This window comes from Aspergillus japonicus (assembly GCF_003184785.1).
Source record: "Aspergillus japonicus CBS 114.51 unplaced genomic scaffold BO86scaffold_56, whole genome shotgun sequence".
In the NCBI taxonomy this organism is placed as follows: Eukaryota; Fungi; Ascomycota; class Eurotiomycetes; order Eurotiales; family Aspergillaceae; genus Aspergillus; species Aspergillus japonicus.
In genome coordinates, this window is record NW_020291693.1 from 274 (window position 1) to 22544 (window position 22271).

General features: G+C 53.5%; 8 protein-coding genes across 8 annotated transcripts; 4 read left to right on the forward strand and 4 right to left on the reverse strand.

Annotated features, from left to right (window-relative positions):
- Positions 1 to 897: 897 nt before the first annotated feature.
- Positions 898 to 2113, forward strand: BO86DRAFT_458365 (uncharacterized protein; the record flags this gene model as incomplete). Its single annotated transcript, XM_025677293.1, has 3 exons — positions 898 to 970; positions 1109 to 1479; positions 1516 to 2113. 3 exons carry the CDS (start codon positions 898 to 900, stop codon positions 1639 to 1641), a joined length of 570 nt encoding a protein of 189 aa, XP_025524423.1. The 3' UTR covers positions 1642 to 2113.
- Positions 2114 to 2328: 215 nt separating this feature from the next.
- On the reverse strand, positions 2329 to 4327 carry BO86DRAFT_368282 (putative aromatic-L-amino-acid decarboxylase). The gene is made up of 3 exons (XM_025670197.1): positions 3980 to 4327; positions 2998 to 3928; positions 2329 to 2942 (listed from the first exon to the last, which is right to left on the reverse strand). The coding sequence occupies exons 1-3, from the start codon at positions 4026 to 4028 to the stop codon at positions 2387 to 2389; spliced, it is 1536 nt and encodes a 511-aa protein (XP_025524424.1). The 5' UTR covers positions 4029 to 4327; the 3' UTR covers positions 2329 to 2386.
- Positions 4328 to 5081: 754 nt separating this feature from the next.
- Positions 5082 to 6332, forward strand: BO86DRAFT_382014 (BTB/POZ domain-containing protein; the record flags this gene model as incomplete). The annotated part of the gene is made up of 1 exon (XM_025670793.1): positions 5082 to 6332. The coding sequence occupies one exon, from the start codon at positions 5082 to 5084 to the stop codon at positions 6330 to 6332; it is 1251 nt and encodes a 416-aa protein (XP_025524425.1).
- A 164-nt stretch (positions 6333 to 6496) lies between these two features.
- Positions 6497 to 7098, forward strand: BO86DRAFT_391645 (DUF427 domain-containing protein). The gene is made up of 4 exons (XM_025672641.1): positions 6497 to 6618; positions 6671 to 6776; positions 6845 to 6925; positions 6981 to 7098. Exons 1-4 carry the CDS (start codon positions 6538 to 6540, stop codon positions 7013 to 7015), a joined length of 303 nt encoding a protein of 100 aa, XP_025524426.1. The 5' UTR covers positions 6497 to 6537; the 3' UTR covers positions 7016 to 7098.
- A 117-nt stretch (positions 7099 to 7215) lies between these two features.
- Positions 7216 to 9422, reverse strand: BO86DRAFT_320476 (Zn(II)2Cys6 transcription factor; the record flags this gene model as incomplete). Its single annotated transcript, XM_025668296.1, has 2 exons — positions 7216 to 8314; positions 8368 to 9422. The coding sequence occupies 2 exons, from the start codon at positions 9420 to 9422 to the stop codon at positions 7216 to 7218; spliced, it is 2154 nt and encodes a 717-aa protein (XP_025524427.1).
- Positions 9423 to 9993: 571 nt separating this feature from the next.
- Positions 9994 to 15434, reverse strand: BO86DRAFT_421445 (extracellular metalloproteinase; the record flags this gene model as incomplete). The annotated part of the gene is made up of 8 exons (XM_025675281.1): positions 9994 to 9996; positions 11563 to 11740; positions 11813 to 11862; positions 11947 to 12269; positions 12355 to 12917; positions 12987 to 13381; positions 13430 to 13755; positions 15413 to 15434. The coding sequence occupies 8 exons, from the start codon at positions 15432 to 15434 to the stop codon at positions 9994 to 9996; spliced, it is 1860 nt and encodes a 619-aa protein (XP_025524428.1).
- Positions 15435 to 16136: 702 nt separating this feature from the next.
- BO86DRAFT_177607 (putative GPI-anchored cell surface glycoprotein) lies at positions 16137 to 20033 on the forward strand. The gene is made up of 4 exons (XM_025666563.1): positions 16137 to 16408; positions 16547 to 16734; positions 16803 to 19829; positions 19882 to 20033. Exons 1-4 carry the CDS (start codon positions 16335 to 16337, stop codon positions 19926 to 19928), a joined length of 3336 nt encoding a protein of 1111 aa, XP_025524429.1. The 5' UTR covers positions 16137 to 16334; the 3' UTR covers positions 19929 to 20033.
- Positions 20034 to 20388: 355 nt separating this feature from the next.
- On the reverse strand, positions 20389 to 22064 carry BO86DRAFT_412214 (pseudouridine synthase PUS4). Its single transcript, XM_025674638.1, has 2 exons — positions 21833 to 22064; positions 20389 to 21741 (listed from the first exon to the last, which is right to left on the reverse strand). The coding sequence occupies exons 1-2, from the start codon at positions 21903 to 21905 to the stop codon at positions 20519 to 20521; spliced, it is 1296 nt and encodes a 431-aa protein (XP_025524430.1). The 5' UTR covers positions 21906 to 22064; the 3' UTR covers positions 20389 to 20518.
- Positions 22065 to 22271: the final 207 nt, after the last annotated feature.

Sequence of the window (22271 nt, forward strand, 5' to 3'; positions counted from 1 at the left end):
TGGACCTGCTGCAATCTCCAGGTTCAGTCTTGCATCGCCTATTGTTAGTGTATCTTCATATTCCACAGGAAGGAGGGACTAGGAAAAGAATCCCATCAATGAGGAGTCGATCCGACCCTAGGGCCTTAGATAGTGGAAGGAACGAACTTGCGCCTCCTCTCCTGCTTAGTCCAGAGATGCCACATCTACGCACTGCCTACCTGCTGTTTCTTCTGTGTGATTCGTATAGTCAAAGGCACTTGCAGCGCGATTATACTAGTAGTGCCAAGGGTGGCCTAGTAGTGAACGCTGGGGTCTTCCAAAAAAAGTCTGCCCCGAGGCTTTTGGCAGGTCAATGGCCGAGCTGGGCGGCCGCATGGCAGCTATTTATATAGCAGGGGGTTCGATTCCCGTGTTGACCAATGGTCCTATTCTGCGCGAGCTACTTTAACTCGAATAAGCACCGAAACAGAATAAATACTACTGCTGTAATACTTATTATACCGGGTCTTTACTGAATCAAGCTTCTGGATTAAGTCTTTCTAGCTTTCCTTTATGTTTCTACTACTTCTTGTTACTTTCTCTGCAGGACTGGTATACTTCCGCTTTGGTGATAAGATATCTGGTTAGGATATATCAGGGTAATACAGCTTTTTTACTTCTATATATAAAGATGATATAGTATATGTAATATAGTTCATATAAGTATACTAGTTTATCAAGAACAGAGTATATGAATCAGTAATAGACGGCCAACAGTTACGCACCATCATATCATGGATGAGAACTACTACTACTTTTAATGTGTGACTAGCCCCAAGTAGAGTAGAGAAATGAACTATCTAACAAAGGGTGCCCAGATATGCTCATAGTAACTATAGTCGACGGGTAGTATGATCAGATAAGGTATTGTATGGAATGTTAGGTATCGAGATCAAATCGCTTACTTTGACCCGCTCGTGCATGTACTACACCAGTAAGAGCTTAGAGGGTAAGTATAATGCATCCGGCGATTTCCTGCATTTCCCCTCCTCTGCGCATCCTCAATACCACACAAAGTACCTCATCTACAAGAAAATAACAAGCCCTCCAATCACAATATATCTAACTCTCTGAACATCACACTGAGATGGAACCCATCCCAACATCCACAACCGTCAACAACCAGCCAAACCACATCAGACCCCTCGAACAAATCCCCCCTCAAACAAATCCAGCTCCGCCACCGCCCACACCAACTACCTAGATTACAATCACTCACATAGCTTCAGCACCTTGAAGAGAAAGTATGCCACCCTCGTATCCGACATCACGAGCCCGAACCGGAAGCACAGCCCCGGCAAACGCCCCGTGCCCGACCCCGACCTCCGCGCCACAACCATCCCCGATGCCAACCGCAGGGAAGAGCAAGCAAGCCTCGTGGATCGGCATCGCCGTCACCACATTCACTACCATTCCAGAGAGGGTCATACCCGCAAGGCTCATCCTTGTTCCTTCACTGTAGGTAGCCGCGTCTCTACCCATGACTCAACTCAGCCTTGCCCTGTCATTCCGGTGAATGACGAAGCAAACGCAGCAACCGCAGTGCACGCAGCATGCGCAGCACAGAAGTATAGATATAAATGCCACCTACCTCCTACCTACAAGTCCAGCTTTGCCTGAATCCCACTTTATGGTTACAACCCCAAGACAAAACTCAAGGCAACGGTACAAGCTCAACGCAACGGTTCAAGAGCAGTTCATTTACTCTACTTTCCAACCTCAACTCCATTCTCCTAGACCAAAGAACAGAGAATCACAACGATCGAGTCTTCACACATACTACAAGCCTCAGCCCCCTCAGCTCTAGAATCTCGCGAGATACCGATCGCAATAGAATCTCCTAACCACACTATAATCTTCAGCACCTTTTCCTAAGCGAAATCACCGGAGACAGAACGATGTGCTTCTCCTCTCGCAGCGACGAACGCCCCCCTCCGGCGCGGTATTCCTCGTCGTATAATATGTCGTCGAAGAAGAGCTCTTATCCGCGACGACATGCGGCGCATGGGGTTTATGTGGATGGTGGTGGTGGGGATTATAGTGGTGGAGGACATCATGGAGGGGGGCATCATGGTGGAGGCGGACATCATGGGGGAGGAGGTTGTGGTGGCGGCGGAGGGCATAGTGGTGGTGGCGGGGGGTGTGGAGGGGGTGGGGGAGGGTCTTGATTAATCCAAGGGAGGATTGCTGAAGAAACTGGATGAACTACGAAAAGGGTCTTGGGAACGGGTGCATGGTCCTGATATGTGGTTAGAAGTTGAGCTGCGAATGATTGAGTTAGACTCGAGGGCGTCGCGATCGTGAATTATTGCTAAGTATCCAACACGTACTATGATATCTATACAAGAATACAAGGTCTATTCAATTACTCCCGCTGGAGAACCTCCTCCGTCGTCTGCACCAAGATCTCAAACGCCCGACGGATATACTTCTCCTCCGCGGCCGGGTTGGCGCTGACGACACGGATGACATACACGCCCGCGATGACCGTCGACGTGATGAAGATCTCGCCCCGGGAGTTGATCAGCTCGTAGACCTCCTTCGTCAGCGCGTTCGACGCCTCGTCCGGCTGCAGGACGGCCGCGCCCTCCGTCACCGCGGCCTTGGGGCTCTTGATGCGGAACACGGTGAGCGCGAACGCCGGCGCGGTGATCAGTTCGAACATGTCCGGACGGCTGCGGACCAAGTCGGCGAACACCTCGCCGAGCCCGATGGTCTTGCGGATGTAGTCCTTCATCCCGGTGAGGCCGTAGCTGCGCATCACGAACCAGATCTTCAGCGCCCGGAAGCGACGGCCCAGGGACATGGACCAGTTGCGGTAGTCTGTCACCTTGCCGGAGTCGGAGTACTCGTTGCGGAGGTAGGCCGGCGTGATGTCTAGGGCGTTGGTGAGGTCGAACCGGTTGCGAACGAACAGGCAGCTATCATGCAGTGTCAGCAGATCACGAAACGGTCGACGAGTGTCAGACACCATACCTTGCGTCGAAGTTGACCAGCAGCCACTTGTGCATGTTCAAGTTGAAACTGTCGACGCCCTCCGCGAAGTCCTTCGCGATGTACTGCCACTCGTCCGCCACCAGGGCAGCTCCCGCGTACGCCGCATCGATATGCACCCAGATCCGCTGCCAGTGGGGCTTCTCGCGCAGCACGGCCTTGATCTCCGCGAACCGATCCACGGCGCACGTGTTGGTCGTTCCGAACCCGAGGGTGATGAAGTAAGGGGTCAGCCCGTCCTTGTCGCACTGCTCGAGCACCTCGCGCAGCCCCGCCGCCGTCATCTCCAGGTTATCCTCGAGCCGAGCGGTGACGCTGCGGAAGCGGGTGCCGGCCAGCAGGGAGCCCTTGGCCGTGCTGCTGTGCGCCTGGTTGCTAGCGAGGGCGACCAGCCGGGGCCGCAGCTCCATCATGCGGTCCTCGTACTCCACAGTATCCGGCTTGAGCCCCTCCGCGACGACCTGCTCCGTCACGCGCCGCTCGCGCGCCGCGATCATCATCGTCGCCACCGTGTCGCTGGCGGTCACCTGGATGACGCCGCCGCCGCGGTTCTCGGAGGTACTGAGGAAACACTCCGGCAGCGCCAGGGCCTTGGCCAGCCAGTCCATCACGATTGTCTCCAGCTCCGTGCAGGCCGGCGAGCAGAGCCAGTTGAACGCTGGCGCGGTGAACGCCGCCGAGTACATCTCCCCCAGGATGCTGGGGTAGGTGACCCCCGCCGGGAAGAAGGCCATGAAGTTGGGCGACTGCCAGTGCGTGAGCCCCGGCTTGATCTTCTCCTCGATGTCTGCCTGGATCTGCGACCATTCTTCCGGCTGCTCCGGCGGGTTCTCGGGGATCAAGGGACGGAGGTAGCCGGGTTCGACGGTAGGGAGGACACGCTGGGAGGGGAGGCCTTCGAAGTAATTGATGACTGCTGGGAGTTAGTACTGAAACAGTGTCCCATGGGTCCTCGAAGACTGACTCTCATCAACCGCAGCATGAGCTGCTGTTCTGAATTGTTCGCGATCCATGTGCGGGGAAGGACTCGGCGCTGCGGAAGACGTCTCTCGAAGATTGCTGGGGAAAGGAAAGATTATAACTCAATTGAAGCAGGAACACAAAGCAAGAAAGCGCCAGGCAGCTTCCAGCGATCAAAGGAAGATCTAAATAATGTACAACGGCGTTGGGATGAGAAAGACCCTGTGTAGCGAAGAAGGAAGAACAGCTTTTTTATCGATAAGCCGGTGGGGGGGTTTCAGTCTCTCGTCAGCGACAGGGCGCGCGCTGCCATTCCGCCATTCCGCATTTCCGACGTTCCGAGCCCTGCGCTATTCCACCCTGAGTTTAGTGTCTTGAGCCATACAAATTGCCTGGAATATCCTTCAGTACGCGATGAAACAAGAGCACACCTTATACTTTCTAATGCGCCAATAAGGCTTGAGGCCCAGAAGGATTGTCGCAGGCCTGGTAGGCGATTAAGTGCTGCACGCCCTGCCATCGACAAGTGCCCCACCCCCGCATTTTTCTTATCGTCAGCGAAGCCGGAAAAGCCAGGCTAATTGATAGCAAGCATGATCCTGATTCGGGCTAGATGGACGCTGCGGTCAACAAGCGAAGCAGTTCGGTTTGATTGTCTCGTAATCTCGGTCCTACACTGCTGGACAATCATGCTTTTGCATACATCGTGCTTCTTACTGAGAACTTCTTTCAATGCATCACAGGTTGTCTTTCTTCCTCAATTGTGAACAATGAGCCATGGCGGAGATCTTCGGACATACACACAGTTTCCGCATCTTTACTATATTTGAGGAGGTTTTCGTAAAACCTCAGTTCTGTAAAATGAAATATGACGAAGATCCTGCAACATGTATCCATCAGATATACAACCTCCTGGGTATCTCCAGTACGTACCACAGTTCTTTGTAGCAGGAAGATATGGCTCTTATATATAAGACAACAAGCTCCTCATCGATGAGGTGGTCCAACACCAAACCCTCAGTCGTTGGATGAAGACAACTGCTTCTTTCAATCAAGCTGATACCCGAATCCGAAGCCTAGTCGCAAGAAAGGTGAGTCTTTGCATAATGTTTACCCCTCCCAATACTCCGTTTGTCCTCCGATGGCCGGGATCTTTGCTCCCACCAGAGGACGTGGACTCCTCCTCCTCCGACAATGCACTTTCCTCCTATTCAGAGACTGACACTGATTCAGAGCCCTCTAATGATGAGGAGCACTGGCCTGAATGCGGCTTCGACATCCTAAGTCCGTTCGACGGGTTTGTAGACACGCTCTGCTATAAGAGCGACGTAACTGTGGTCATCCACAATGGCAGATGGCAGTATGAGATACTTTGCAGCTCGCGACACCTCGCGGAAGCCTCCCCATACTTCTATGCTCTGTTCGAGCACGACTTGGAGGAAGGCATCCGGTTCAAGGAAAACGGCCATTTGACCCTCACTTATGACGACGTCAATCCTACGGCGTTTATTACGGTCATGCAGGCCGTCCACGGTAGATGGGCTGACGTTCCGAGTGGAGGTATCGAAATGGCCTTGCTCAAGGATATTGCTCAAGTGGTTGACAAGTTTCATCTGTTTAGGCCCGTGATGCCGGTCGTTACAACATGGGTGGAGAACATCTGGCCCGGCGACCCGGAGCCGTCCGATGCGCAGGTCATCGACTGGATGCTGTACATCATGTGGGTATTCAACGTGCGCGACGGCTTCAAGCGAGCCACGGGCTCGCTGATCAAGGAACATCCGCACATGGTACCGCCTGCCGATGCCGTGCTACCGCTTCCGATCTATGAGAAGATCAACGTGGCTAGAGGCAGTATGTTGCGGGAAATGCGCGTGGCGCTGCGGGACGAGATTCAACGCGTCCGAGGCTTCTATAACATGGCCGATCCGAAGGGCGACCAGCGGACCCTAATGTGGCGGAAGATCCTGCGCCTCGCGCGATATCCGCTGTGCACTGAAATGTCCCCCTCGAAGCTTGTGCGACTGGTTCACCAGGGAAAGCAATGTGTCAAACGAACTTATGACCGGTTGTACCTTGTGGATCAACCTGCGGCACATGCCTGCTCGTTATATGGAGATCGGCTGGTGGAGACTTTGGAGCAAATCGTCGCAGATCCAGGACTGCTGCTCGGTGAAACCCGCATAGATTCGGCCTGGAATCACCATTGGCCTTGGAATCCCCCCGCCGTGGATTTTGATCATGTCGGATGGCCTTACGAGATTGATGGCTATGACATCAACAATTGGGACTTCGAAGGTTTGAGAGATATGAAGGAGGCGGGCAGATTTTGGACAGAAACACAGACTAAAGAGTAATATCATGTAGCCTGGAACGTCCAGTCGTCCACGTGTAGACGGATAGATCCTTATCGATGATATTATTGTATGCCGGTTTCCCCGCACTCACGTGCCTCCAGTTTGTAATCATAATCTTAGTTGAACAATGTCAACTTCGTAGTCTTTCCAACATTTTTTCCTTCCTCTTCTCTCGTCCGAAGGATAAGTAATATAAGAACTCATCATGCCTGTCGCGAAGGCTATCGTTGACGACACCGTCCTTGCTGAGACCGCAACGTGGGAAACGGTCGAAGGCAACATTTATGTAAATGCCGCAAGTCCTGGTCAGTTTGTTTTGCTAAGCTCACATCCAGTAGTTTCCTCTTTCAGCAATCAAGAATGAATCTCTCTTTGTCCCGACTGATCTGTCAACGTTCTGTCCATGGAAAGGACATGCTTCGTATTATTCCGTTGTAGTGGGAGGTCTGTCATCAGAGCCCTGCTCCTGCTCTGTTTTCCAGGAATAATGGCTGACATCGCACAACGTGCAGAAAAAACATATCCCAACGCAGCGTGGTATTATGCCAAGCCATACGATGCTGCCCTGAATATCAAGGATCATGTGGCTTTCTGTGAGTTCACCGCATTAACTTAGGGGTTCGGAGCTGATGGATTGTCCCGGTTAAGACACTAGTAAGGTCGATGTGACAGTTGAAGACTAGCGGAATGACTGATAGCCATTTCGATATTTGTGCATAACCTTAAATCAAGTACTTGAGTTTCAGGTGTCAAACCATGAAATATGCCTTGGGAGAATTGTAACTTACGTGCAAGATTCTGACATGTCCTATGCGGCAAAAGACTCCGAAAAAGGGTTATCAAAAAGGTGGCAACTCCTCTTTCCCTCATCCACAAATCATCATCAGCCAAGAGCCAAAGGACGATTGCCAGGCAGGCTGGTATCCGTCAGCTCATCAAGTAAATCCGTCCAGTCCGCAGACTCTAGCGTTAGATTGTTACCGCTTTCCAGCATTTCTGACCAAATGTCTTCAAATTGCCTATCAATAGGCAAGCTTCTGGAAGCGGTTCCTATTGTTTCATCATCATGCCCGTCGATCGCCGTGGATGGTGTATTGTAAATACCCGTCGTGATTGGATTGATGCGCTGTTCCTTGACTATTCGAGGTCCAAGCGGCGCATCGGATGAATTGACCTCGGCTTGTTGTGCGGCGAATGATTGATTGCTGGTCTTCCAATGTTTCCGTAGTACGCGCATCATCGCGTCTATCCCTTCTCGTACCAGTGAAGACGACTCGTGTGCCTTGCTTAGCATGCGGCAGGCGTCAAGCACTTCCTCCTTCCTTCTTTCAGCCAGAATATCATCCCAGTTGAAGCAAGCATCCATCAAGAGAATCACGGCAGCCATGAACACATGGTGAGTGACAGACCAAACCACTGAGACGGGCGGGTTATAGCCGAGGTCGCCTTTGTCTAGAATCTTCCTGATTTCGATTACTTTTCGAGCAGATTGGAGGCCGATGATATGAGACCACGCAAATGCGGGGTCACGCGCGCCACGGATGAAGTGATGCCGGTGCAATCGGCATAGCCGAGAGAAGTAGCCTTGCTGCAGAACATACCTCTGCCATGCAATGGCCGGTCGCTCTTTGTATGTTGATTCAAATCGGCGCTGGGAGCCCGGATCGAGGCGGAAGAATTCTGGGATCTCTGAGATCAGCTGATGGAACTTGCAATCCAGCTCAAGGATCTTGCTGTAGTCTAGCTCTAGACCATGAAGGTGATCGTATGACGTTGCGTCAATGATTTCGCGGCATAAAACTGCCAGCTTAAGGCGCTGGAGCGCGTAGGACATGTCTGTAGGTATGCAGCTGGGCAGTGAAGTTACAGCACCTTCCTTCTCTATGAGCTCGTCGTCAATATTTGAAGGTTCTTGAACATTCATATGATCCTGGTGGATCGAATATGTCCATTCTTGAGGGCCAGTTAGATTGCCAAGGAGCCTCAAAATTATCAGCGATTCAGTTATGCTCGTCACAGATTCAGTGACACTTACCAGTCATAGGATACCAAGTCCCACCATAGCCGTCTTTTGAGTTCTACTTCTAAACAGTCATGACCTTTGGCTTCTCGTTCCTCCCGGATTCGGGGCGAATCAACGCAATGGAGCATCAGGATTTTAGCCTGACTAATAATTGACCCCAGCGCGAAAAGTCCGCTGACGGTTGGTTGTATATTCCAGGCGTAGAGATTGTGCATGACAATCATGGTCGCTTGCAGCCCTTCTATCGTGGGAGACACGGTATAATTGCTCTGAATCAGGGCCGCACCAGTCAGGTATGAGAACTCGCGACTGCAAGCCTCTGCATCGGCAGAAGTCTCTAGGGACAATTGCAGATAAAGAGAGCTTGCCATGATGCTGAAGAGTAAAGCCAGATGATCTAGAATGACCGGTGATCCAACTTCAACGGAGTGATATATATCACTGATTTGGGATTTGACGCGACTTGGAATGATAATATAGTACAAGGGCCCGACGTAGTCGACATAGTATTGAAACAGGGTCATTGCCTGGACTCTATCAGGGAGGTATGTCTTCAGGTTTATCGTTGCTGGGTTTTCTTTGGAAGCAGACTGGCCCTTATAAATAAATGCGAGCGAGGATATGGAGGGACCAGCTTCAGGAGTTGAGATTGAGTTACCAGTCCTTCGAGAATCACGCAGCCCGTCGCGCAGCCAGTCTGGAGTGGCCGTTGGAATCCTCGCCGCCATGTGAATATTTTCAAGCCAGTCGGCTGTTTGCATCAACTCCCTGTTATTCTTCGAGGCTAAAGTCTTTGTAGGTGAGAGAATATGCTTGTCTTGCGAGCTTTGGGTGAGCACAGAGCCATCATGTCCTGATGCCTGGGTATTTCGGGTACTGCTGTCTCTCGCGATAGCCCCAGATCGTTCATATCTGCAGGTCAATCTGCGAAGAGAACAACTCGCACAGGGTTGCTGTCGATCACATTTAATTTTCTTTGTCCTGCATGATTCACAGGAGACAGGATCCTGGCGAGGTGTTCGCTTCGGCTGAAGAATGGAAGGTTCTGGTGCGGCCTTTCGCTTCATGCTGAGGTTATCTGTTAGGTCCGACTCAAATTGCGTCACACGACAAGCAAGTCACAGGTTAAGAGATCATTCAATTGACAACCATCAGAGCCTGAAGCATTTCGGTGAGTAGATGGCTCACAGCGGAAGTGTAGTTGGCAACAGGAGGTTGGGAGGCAGGCGGCTTCCGCTCGGAGACTCCGCGGAGGGTCCGGGCGTTGGAGCGGACCATCCAGCATCTTTGCTGAAGGTCAGCTCAATGTACTTTAGCTACAGACAACTGCGCCAGCACACAATCACGATCCACACACCCTCGGACACTCCGGACGGAGCAAGCTTTTACTTATCACTGTTGCTCTTTTAGTTCTATAAAAGCATGCAAAATGCCTTCTGTACCGATGAGTCCACTCAAGCTCCTATCAAAGCATCCACCACAATCAGCAGAAGCCGATTGACCTTCCACAATGGGTAACTCCGATCAACCTTCAAAGCCCCAGAGCGAATACACGTGAGTCTCTCCTGGCATCAATCAAGAACCCCGAGCAAGCTGACAGACTCAGACCACGAGCATGTCTCATGCTTCTAGGATCTTTCACTGGTGTCTTCTGCACAGTCGGCTTCGTGAACTCGTTTGGCTTGTTCGAAGAGTACTACTCGAAAGCCCAGCTGGCAGACGAGTCCCAGTCCACCATCGCCTGGATCGGAGCGCTGGCCGTATTCTTTATCTTCTCTGTCTCACTCGTTTCGGGTCCATTACTTGACACAATTGGACCAAGAGTACGTCTTTCTGCGCCAGACCACCTGCCAAACCCCGGCTGACTTGCGAGCAGATCCTCCTTTGCATAGGATCCTTTGGAACCGTCTTCTCGCTCATGATGACCTCTCTCTGCAAAGAGCTCTACCAATTCATCCTCGCCCAAGGAATCCTCCTCGGAATCTCCCAATCACTCCTCACGTGCCCCATGATAGCCCTCGTCGGCCAGCACATCAAGGTCAATCGGGGTGCAGCAGTGGGGATTGTCATCTCCGGCTCCTCCCTCGGCGGTGTCATCTGGCCCATTGCAGTCAACAACCTCCTCCAAAATCCCCGGATCGGCTTCGGATGGACTATGCGTATCGTCGCATTCATCATGATCCCTCTTCTGACGGTCTCCTGTCTCTGCTGCCGGACCCCAGCGCATCCTCCCTTACCAACCACCACCACTTCTCAAACACAATCCTCAGCGCCCCTCGATACTGAAAAGTCTAGCAGCCCGATCATCCCTCAAGAGCAACAGTTCCAGAAACCCCCTTCACACCAAATCCCCCCAATGCTCAAGAATCCCACCATGCACCTGACCTGCCTCGCCTTCTTCATGATCTACTTCGGCATGTTCTCCCCCTTCTTCTACACAACCTCCTACGCCGTCGCGCAGGGCTTCTCCGCCGATCTCGCCTTCTACACCATCTCCATCATCAACGGCGCCTCGCTGTTCGGCCGGATTCTACCGGGGATCCTGGCGGACCGATACGGGCGCTTCAACTGCTGCTTCGTGGCTACGTTTACCTCCGGGATAATTGCCTTGTGCTGGACGAAAGTTACGTCCGTGGCGGGCCTGGTGATCTTTTCGGCTGCTTATGGGTTTTCCTCCGGGGTAGGCAGACCTCTAACGTGAACACTGGGACACAAGCGACTAATGAGAAACTATCTTATAGGCTATTTTGTCGCTCCAACAGGCATGTGCGCTGCAGCTGGCGACGCCGAAGAGTGTTGGTCTTGCGGTCGGGGTTGTGATGGCTGCTGCATCTCTTTCGTAAGGATGTCTATTCCCTCTCAAGGGGTTTGTCGGTTATGATGGCTAATTCGAAATGACGCACAGTGCTATGGCTGGGATCCCAATTAGTGGAGAGCTTGCGCAGGGATACGGATACTTATCGTTGTCCATTTTTTCGGGCGTGAGTCTTCTGGTGGGGAGTCTGCTGCTGTTGGTGGCGAGGGTGATGCAGAGCCGGGCGTTCTTCGCCGTGGTATGATCGTCGTCTACCTGCTATTTGGGTTGGTACTGTGAACTACATGCCACGAACAAGTCGACTATAGCGCGATATAGTTTGATTGTAGACTCCACTTATAAGATGAAACATCTCAACTCACGCTTGTTCACCTCCTTCAATCCTGACACACCCCCGGCGGAATAGTCGTACTTCCCACCCTCCTAAACCGACGAAACCTCGCCCCGGACCCCAACCCTCTCTTCGCAAATCCCTTCCAAATCTCGCACCGATTCTTGCCCCCAGTAAGCGCCACATCTGCGTCCAAAATCGCGTCACGAGCCTGCACGAAGGTCGGATTACATGGTTGTCTGCACTCAGTCAGCTCTACCTCTCCTTCCACCAGCCCCAAAATAGCAAAACAAACATGGGGGATAACTCACAAAGCCATCCCATCCACCACCAATTTCAAACTCAAATACCGCCCATCCATCTCCTTCACCTCTTTGCTGAAACCACCACGACGATGACTACCAGCACCACTGACCTCCAAACCCGTACCCTCACTGCTACTCACCCCATATCGATCCATCAGATTCCACATCACCTCATACAGCATACTGGCCCACACCGTCCCGATGGCGTGCACGCCCTCGAACTCGTTGACATCCGTATACAGCAGCGGGTTCTCGCGCAGCGAGGTCGAGTACGAGTACGCGCGCACCCCGGCCTTGGAGGCCTGCGCCCAGGCGCCCACCGCGTACGAGGTGTTGCGCGAGGCCCCCGGCTTCACGCGGATGGCGGTGGCCATGAAGTCGCCCCAGCCTTCGCCCATGCCGGCGGACTCGAGGGTGCTGAGGCAGCCGGCGTTGTGGGGGCCGCCGGTCAGCCGGGTTGACACTTTTTCCTGGCGGTTAGCATTTTCCAAGCTGGTATAGGGCGGCGTAGGGTGGATTGGGTATAATAGAGGTTGTTCGGTACGTACAACCATGGGTATACTCGTGGATCACAATCCCGGTGTCGAAGCTCCCATCCCGGATGACGTCCGTCGCGGACCCCGGCTCCACCCACAGGAACATGCTCATGCGGCCGGGGATGCCGTCGGGCGGCGCGGCGAAGTTGGCGTTGTCGGTGCCGGAGCCGTCCTGCGCGTTGAGGATCACGTAGTCGTGGGACCGGCCGCCGCGGCCGCCGTTGTTGAACTCGAAGTTGCCGGCGGCTTCGGTGAAGCCCAGCTGGTACAGCAGGTCGTGGTAGGCGTTGACGGTGTAGAAGAGCTGCGTGATGGAGGCGTTGAGGTAGGCGGCTGGGTAGGTCTGGTTCGGGGCATAGGGATAGTGGAATTCGAGCGTCGGCGACGAGGGCCGGTAGTTGTTGCGGTACGGCCGCCCGCCGCTGGGATTCCACTGCGCGATCGCGTTGTTGCCGCGCGTGCTGGTGTAGTTGACTAGCCCGTCACTGTGCCAGGTGTAAGGGGAGGCAGCGAGGTCCCAGGGGTTGGTGACTATGATGCGTGTGCCGTCTGTGGGGTCGTTGGTGCCCCATGGGCTGAATGGAGAGAGTTAGTGCTGGGCTGAGAGAATGGCGGTTGATGTGAGCGTTGGGATCCCGACTCACTAGACTTGGTATGATGCCTCGGAAACGTAGTCGATTACCCCGTGAATCGTGTTGCTGGTTACTGCGTCGATGTATGTGATGAGCCAGTGATCGTCAACGTCTGTCTCAACTCGCCAGGTCAAGGTGAGCGTGTTGTTTGGGGTGACTAGGTACACGAGGTTGGCGGTTGGATCTGAGACTGCGCCTGCGGTTCCTTCGAGGATGTAGGTGCTGTTTGATGTGGCGGATTTCTTTCTGACTGTGTCAACTGTGACAGGAAGATGCAACATGTCCACTACTCGTTGGAGAGCAAGAATCGGGTCTGAGAGGTTCGACTGTGCTATCGGATCGCTCGGTGGGAAGTCGCCTGCAAAGAAGGAGCTGCCATAGGAAAAGATCTCTCCGTTTTCGCCAATCTGAAGGCATGAGTACATTCTCTCAGATAAGGAGTTAGATTGTCTTACGTTCACATTAAAATCGGCATTCTCGATGTCGATTTCATGCAGGGTCTGGCGAAAGTACACATGCCCGACTCCATTGTCCCCAGTATAATGGTTGTCGATGATTCGAAAGCTCGTTCCCGGCGAGATGCTTCGGACAAGTCTTGTAGCTGTTTCGACATAGTCTTCTTTTCCAGCAGAGGGATACTGCGATGCGAGGCTACTGATAGTGGGGGAGTCCACGTATGTGGCTCTTGGTGTCAAGCGGAAGTGGTCGAGATCCACGAGACTCCGGACTGGCTTCTGGTGTGGATGGCCAGTACACAACAGCGGGAGCACGCCTAAGGCTCCTATATTGAGCAATGCGCGCATCGAGTCAGGCTCCAGCAGAATACAGAACCAATGTAAAGTCGTGCATGAGAGTAAGACTGGAGTGAATTATAGCTAGCTGATGGGGGCACCAGTCTGCTTTAAAAGTGAGGTCTGGGTCTGAAGCACGTTTCAGTCATGTTCTAGGTAAAGCTTCACTCCAAGACAGTGCTGTCGTATTACAGAAGCCTGGTTGTATAACATAGTAAGGCCTAACAGTTTCACGCGAGAAGCTATTTGTTACATCGAGGGCCGGTTTGTACACCAATTTTAATTAGTAGTGAGACGGACTGTGATAAAAAGCCATAAAATGTGCACGGTAGTTGATAGCAATCATTTACCTGTCCACTTTACCTGAGGACAGAGAATTCACATGGATGAGATGCAAACTGATTGAGACTCAAAGAGTTGTGGGTATGATCTATCCGAACTGGACTCCTCATTACCTTTTGGTCTGCGAGGTAGACGCTCTGAAGTGAAAATTATAATCAATCCAGATTGATAGCATAGAAACTTGCTCAAGCCGTTGAGCCCAATTTCCAGCAAGGTCACACATCGCCTGGAAGTCTAATTAGCCTTATTCCAAGTTGAAAATCGCCGAACTTAGTCGAGCCACCTGGATAGTGCCCTCTTATTCTGAAATGGCATTCCCTCTGTCGGTTCTTCGACGTGTCTCCGTGATGAGATCCCTGCTTCCTATATTGACACGCCCTGAAACAGAAGTATATCAGGAAAAGAGATTCAAGATTCAACTACGGAGTAGAATGCTCTAGTCCAAGAATCAGAAGATCCTACCTCAACGGATGGAAAAAAGATGTGATGCGTTATACTCTCCTGGCTTCGGCTGGTCTCCGTATCGGCAGTCCCCGAGCGGCCCCAGCCGAGCTGAGAGGTGTCGAGAATCCTCACAAAAACAACACTGGTCGCATAAAGCATCAGTGAGGGCCCAGTTTGCTAGAACGGTTGATGCGTCCATCAGCAGGAACACCAACCAAGGGGCGGGAGGGAATGCGGCTGATCTGCAGGTTCATCACTTCACTTCGGATGGTGACAGGGAACTGGAAAGCGAGGTGGTACAACAATGCAATCGCCCAAACAAAACAGCTGCAAGGTACGGTTTAGCAGAAAATCGCGCTAAGCCGCTCTCTCGCAACGGGTCGATCCCTGAAAAGATGTAAATATGGGCGTTCGTCTTACTACTCCGTATCGAGTATCGAAATGCTCTATCCCTTGACTCGCCTTGTGCACAGTACAAGTCAAAGGACAATGCTTCGTACTTTTGCCCAGATTCCGAGTCTGGTCTAGAATCTTGCGTGGAATCCTGGGGCATCTCACCAGCAACCTCGAAACATGAGGTTTACCGAGTACTGTGCTGCTCTGGGAATTCTTCAACAGGTGGAGTAGTTCTCGTCGCTCCATCTGCATTGTCAATTCGGACATGGTGGGTCTTTGCTTTGAGCAGGGTTGCAGAGACTTGTGCAGGTGTCGCATCAAAGGAATGAGTGGAGCTGTTTCTGCAGCTGTGCATCTCATGCAGGAGAAACTCCGAAAGAAAGGTCGGTACGGACTAGACTATGATCGTATCCCAGGAAGTTCAAGATCCCGCCGAGATACACAAACGAGCCTTCAGATCTCGACTTGATGTATTCTGGACAGGCATGGTAGCCGTCAGTGTTTGTGGTTGAATCGAGCCATAACAGAAGCATGAACCGTGGCATGATGTTGTACGGAGTAGGCATGTAATAAATCAAATAGATTGGGAGGGATCCATTGCATGAAGTATCCCGATTCGTCCGGAAGGACCCCATTTTCCACCACTAAAGTTTAGTAAGAAGGTTCGGTGCCTGAGGGGAAGACACAGAAGACACAGATTGACTCTGCTGGAGTTATTCTCAATCGAACAGTTCTGTCACTGTTGCAGTTACTGCTTCGACTTCCACTTCAACTCGATTCAACCCCTGCAGCTGCATAGCAGTCAGCCACTTTGCTAATCAACTAATCAACTAATCAACCAGATTAACCACGGTCCAGGAACGTGGGGACCAGCTGCGCGTATCCCTATCGGCGAACCCCCAAAAGTGGAGAGGCCACCCACTAAACACTGCAAGTACGGAGTCCTCCCCTCCCTCGAAAGATCAGCCCCTGAACTCCTGAGAGCACTGGAGACCATAACTTGACCATCACTTCTGCTGTGAATTATCATTCTCCTGTGCTCGAGACAATATGAACTGAACTGATGAAGACTAATTTCTTCCTTTTCTAGCCTAGTGTCCCCGCTGCCCTACCTGGATGGAGGAGACAGACCCGTTCTCTAATCGTCGGATCCCCCAGCCTTCTTTCCTGTCTATCTAGAACGTTCACAGTTCCAAGTCACCCGTCGGTCGCATTTTGAGCTTGTCATTGTCGTTCTTCCCCTCTCTCTCCCCCCTCTCCTTCATCCGCCTCCACACACCCACTTCCACTCTTTCTCTCTCTTCCGCCTCTGAATGCACTACAAATACATCACGCTGTGATCACTTCCAGACCAAGCAAGTCGTCGATCTCCAATGCGGCTCCCGTCATGTCGCTCAATGGGCTCGATCATCCCACCGTCATCGAAGCCTATCAAACCGCTTTGACCGAGGCCGGTGGATGGTGAGTCCCTTCCCCTCCCTCCACCACCAACCACACTTCTTGCATCCCCTGCGCCCGTTGTTTCTCCGGTCGCAAGGGTCTCCACATTCGTCCCAATTGCACGAACGGAAACTCACGCGCATGACTGTTGTCATTTAGGTTTCTGCTTCGGTATGTATCAAGGGATGAGGTAGCTCTCCTCGAGCGAGGGACAGGTGGGGTCCCTGATGTGCGCAATGCAATCGAAGGTTATGAAGAGACGTCACCGCTCTATGGCTTTCTCCAGTACCGCCGGCGAAAGGTCGTGCTCAGCTACTTGCCCGATGGCATGTCTCGGCTGCTTCAAGGTGCGCGACTTTCGTCAATCCTTCGACCTTGATTTCCCCTCACGCTGACGCAATCGTCTCCCTTTCAGCTCGAACGACGGTACAATTCCAGTCCATATTAGACAAGTTCTCTCCGCATGATACGGTCTTCTCGGTGAAACAGCCATCGGAACTCACCGAAAGCGCCCTGTCATCCGCATGTCTGCTACATACGGCTTCCGGCTCGATTACCTCCTCGTGCAGCTCCCTCCGCCGTCGCAAACTGATGGAAATTGCGGAGGATGCGGAAGAGCAGCCCGTAGACAAGGATACAGCCCCAGCAATACCACCGATGAGCGAGATGCGACAGAGAGCCTACAGTCAGATCTCCGAAGCCACGGTAGTTCCCCCATCCGTGGTGTCCAGTGTACAACAGTCGCCCATTGGTCCTGAGTCGAGTGTGACAACCCTGGAAAGCATTCCAGGTAGAGATCGGTCCTCTTCAGTAGCCACTTCGGAGCGTGCATCCTCCCTTAGAAACTTTCAGGAGGACACTGCTCAGGCTGCTTCCGAGCCTCGCAGGTCCTCACAGTCGACCCGGCCTTCCATAAAGGAGATTGATCGTGCAGCTGGATACGTACCCAAAGCCAAGCTTGGCCCGCGGCCGTCATTGGACGGGAGTGGACGGCCTCGCACTGCAGGCAACCTGTCGCGGTCTGCTGACAAGCGACCGGTAGCCTCGTTACCCGCTGGGGTTCGGTCATCGTCCTTGCGAAAGGCCAGCCCGAGTCCTTCGCGTCCGCGGTCTCAAGGGGGCAGCGGCACACCCGCATCTATCAAAGTGCCTACTGTACCGCCTTTGCTGGTGCCTCCATTGTCGACACCTATATCGAGACCCAAACTGTCTCCAGGTGCCAAGTCTCTGAGTGCGTTATCATCGGGTGCATCACAGGAGCGAGAACGGTTGATGAAAGCACTTCAAATGCGGAAAACCCAATTGGCGAGGAAAGCAAGAGAAGAGAAGAAGAACGAAGCTGCTGACGAAAAAGGGGCAGTGGGATCGGATCCGACCGAGAATAAGGAGAATACCAGCTCCCAGCTCCCTGAAGAAGCCAAACTCCAGGACAAACCAGTACCAGTTTCGGAACCCGGCAACAAGCCCCTATCTGAAACGGAGGGAACCATGACTCTTGGGGCATTACAAAAGGAGGGGAGCCCTACAGTTCCCGGTCAGACGAATTCCGAGTTGGCCATGCAGGAGGCTGACACGGCGACCCCTAATCCTCAAGCATCGACCGACCAGGACAGCAGCCAGATTGCAGCAACTATTAAAACCTCTCAGCCGACATCCACCCTGTCGGGATCTGAAACACACGCTTTAGAAGGGGCCTTGGCTGCGTCCGACGACGGGGAGACTACGGGTGGCCCCTGCACGCCTAGCGCCGTATTCCACGTCCCACCAGAGAACGATTCTGGAAAAGCTCCGAAGGAAGAAATTGTTGGCCCCTCGCCACCCCAAACGGATAACAGCAGCAACAACCCTCTTGTTCCTGGCGAACAAGAGGTCAATTCGACTTCGGATTCAATTATTCAGGCTCCTCGATCCGAATCAAATCCTCGGCCCAACTCTCCCTCTTTCATTTCACGCCCAACTCCCTCCCCCGATTCGCCGTCGATCACCGTGCCTCACTCTCCCGAGCCGCAGCATGACCTGACCCCTGAATCCTCGAATGTGGAGCGACAGCATAGTACTACTCGAAAGGAGAAACGCAAACCTTACCTTGAACCCATTCAAGTACCTACTCCAGACTACTCTGATGACGAGAACCTTCTCTCGGACGATTCTTTCATGGAAGAGTTAAAAAGTGCCACCGTTGAAGAGGCCAAGCCGATCTCGGTCGGCATCTCCCCCCTCTCCCCCGGATACTCGAACACAAGCAACGGCAACACCTCGCCCGACGCGTGGAGGAACTCCCGTGCCGTCTCAAATCCAAGCGCTATTGGACATCAACCCCCCGAAATGCAGGCATTAGCCATGGGTCGGTCGGTGTCGACCTCGTACGCCGAGGCCGGGGACAGCAACAGTCCCGTCCTAGTGGCAAAAAAGATCAATGTCTCGTCCGGCATATCCAAGCGCATCAAGGCGTTGGAGAAGTTCTCCAACACCCGTGAAACCACCTCTACCGCCGGCCAGACCCTGGCCGCTCCTTCCTTTGAGTCCCTGCGTAAGGGCTATACCGAGGCATCGACGATTTCGAGACCTGTTTCCTTCTACCCCGAATCCTTCTCTCGCACGACCAGCCTACGGCGTCCTGTATCTCAGGCTGGTCCTGGTCTCACGCGTAGCGCGAGTTCGGTCTCCGTGACTGCTCGCATAATCCGTGAGCGTCCTTCCACCGGAATCGAACCAACCGCCGATTCCCCTGAGCCAAGCTCGCTCAACCTCCTTGCTAGTCCCCTGACTATCGAGCACAATACTATTCCTGATTTCCCTATCCCACCAAGTCATATAGCCGAGCCGGTGGTCACGCCATCTGAGGAGCCAAACGTGCCCGCAGCTTCTGAGGCATTGGAACAGCAGCCCTCCGTTGCACCTATCTCGCGCTCTGAAAGTAGGTTGTCTCAGTCCTCTACCCCCAAGAACGAAGAAGCTATCGACGACACTCCCTCGCTTGATGCACCCTCTTCTCCTGATGAAAAGAAGACGACCCGCACTTCCCGGCTCCTCCGTCGTATGTCGTCGATCACTTCCACTTCCCACAAAACCGTCATGGCTGCTTCAAATCCAATGGTCAAGGAGGAAGAGACTGCTCCGCAAGACAAGCCGGCAGTTGCTGGTGAAGCCGCCCAAGCAATCGACATTGGCGAGGTCAATGTCCAGTTTCCCGATACTCTGCTATGGAAACGTCGCTTCATCCGGATCGATGACAAGGGCTATCTGGTGCTGACACCTGGAAACCTTGACTCGAGCAATCGTAACATGGTTAAGCGATACCATTTGACTGAGTTTCGCACGCCTTGTCTCCCGGATGAAGACCGACAGGAACTACCCAACAGTATCCTCTTGGACTTCAACGACGGAAACACACTTCAATGTGCGTGCGAATCAAGGAATGGCCAGTCTTTCGTTCTTCAGAGTAAGTCGGCATCTCTCACTGATATTGATTTCGCTCGCTAACCTGGAAGCAGCATTGGTTGATGCTCACCGCAATTACGGTCAAACGCTCGCTCAATAGTCCCTTGCATTACTCTAGAGAACATTCGCATCCTCGTTCATCGCTTAACCATGCATACTCCGCGCCGTCTTTCTATATCTTGTTACCCGGTGTTTTCAGCGGTATACCCCTCTAAAATGGACCATTTTGTTTACCAGCTGTTCGGTATTTGTTTTTAATTTCTTCAATCTTCAAGCTTTGTGCCTCACTTCTTGGGTTGTTCTTGTGGGCATGCGCAAGACTGATTTCGGCACATCCCAGCCGCTTACTGTGGGCCGACTTGACAGTTTCGAGTTCGCGTGCATCTCCGTCAGTATTGATGTGGCGGTTCGTCTCCGGTTGGGCGCGCTTCGCTTTTTCCGACCAAACAGGCTCCAAGTGAGCCTGGTGAGTAAATCATTGAATGTGGAATTGTATGATTCTGGTTGCCCAGGTCGAAGGTCCGGGCAGCATGTGGCTGTCCGAGCACTGGTATCCTCTCGGCTATGGACGTTTAGTCCTGCTTTCTGCAGAATGTATTATCTACAACACAATTGAGGTTTAGAATTGAAGGATATCATCCACCCGTTTCATTGTAACGCCAAACCCGGATCAAAGATATAACGAATTATTTAGTTTCCCTCGGCCTCATTTTCAGCGGCTCTCTTGTCCTCCCATTCTTGCAGGAACTGCTGGACCTTGGGTCCCCAGACCTCCTCGCCGGCCTCGAGATCCTTGTACTCGAGCACCTTCTCGGGCTCCAGAACGAAGTCGGCCTGGCGCGAGCGGACCAGGGAGCTCATTAGTCCACAGCTGCCCACAGCCTTGCCCAGATCATGCGCCAATGAGCGAACATAGAAGCCGGACGAGACGGTCATGGTGATCTTCACGGCCGCAGGCTGGGGGCGAACGGGCGCTTCCTCCTTCTTCTCGGTAGTTTCCGGGGCACTTGCCGACTCCGCCGCCGGGGCGGCCTCCGCAGACTGTGCAGGAACGCTCTCCCCGTCCTCCGACACCTTGACCTTCTTGGCAGCGGGGGCGTCCACGGACTCTTCCGCCGCAGCCGCGGGGCCACTTCCCTCCTCCACCTTCGAGCTCTCCTCGACAGCAGCAGCAACAAGAGGAGGAGGAGGCGAGGCCTCAGCCTTCCGTTTCCCCGAGGCAGAGCCCTCCGCCTCTGTGTCCTCGCCAGCAGCCTCCGCAACCGGCAAAGCATCCTCCTTCCTCAACATGCGCTCAGCCACCTCTCTCTCCTCGCCGACCGCCTCTTCCACCGGCCACTTGTACTCATGGGTCCCAGGCTCGTACCACTCGACGACCCGGAGATCCGTCACCTCGACGGGCCGCGCCTTGATCTCGACGGGCGGCTCCAGCCCCTCGCGCGCGTACTCATACAGCCGCTTGCCCTGCACGCGCAGCGCACTGAAGATCGGGGGCCGCTGCATGATCTCGCCGCGGAACTGGTCGAGAGCGCGCTCGACGGCCGCGCGCGTGACGTGCTCGTAGGGCGCGCGCCGCACCACCTTCCCCAGCACGTCGTACGTGTCCGTCTCCGCGCCGAACAGCACCACCGTCTCGTACGTCTTCGTGCACCCCAGGAAGTTGTTCAGGTACTTGGTCCCCTTCCCCACGCCCGCCACCAGCACCCCCGTCGCCAGCGGGTCCAGCGTGCCCCCGTGCCCGATCTTCACGTCCAGCCGCTGCGTCCGCCGCCGGCGCCGCTGGTGCTGGCTCTCCCGGTCGCGCCGCGCGCGCTCGCTCGCCAGCCACGGCCGGAACAGCTGCGACGGGTTGAAGTGTTTCTGCAGCGTGCGGATCACGTCGGCCGAGCTGACGCCTTGGGGTTTGTGGACGGCTGTTTTGGAGGGCGGGGTGCGTTAGTTGTGATACACGACTAAAAAGGGAATGACAGCGGAGGGGAGGGTGGGGAAAGAGCTCATGCATACCGAACACGCCTTCGTAGATCTTTTCTCCGCTCATGGTGGTGCGGAAGAGCTTGAAGCTGCGGGGGAGGCCCATCGGCCGCGAGAGGGGTAAGTGTGGAAGGGATTCAGACGTGTGGAGGGAGGGGAATATGAAGGCTCGGTCCAAGCGCCTGAAACCAAGATTTCGGAATTGTAGGACGTGGAATCGACACAATTGATGAAATTAAATCCTAGGCCAGGTCAAGAACATCCGGAGAAGGATTCTAAATTTCGGCTCGCGGCCTCGCCGTTCTGCCGGTTTAGTCGAGACGGTCAGTCGGGCGGTCCGCGGGGGCAGAACCACTATGTTGTTGCTGTCGTCGGAAATGACCGCCCATCCCGGAGCAATGAAGTGAGTAACAAGTAGTAATAGTAGTAGTAGTAGTTCGACTGTCATGCGCCCGTAATTACCAGGAATTTA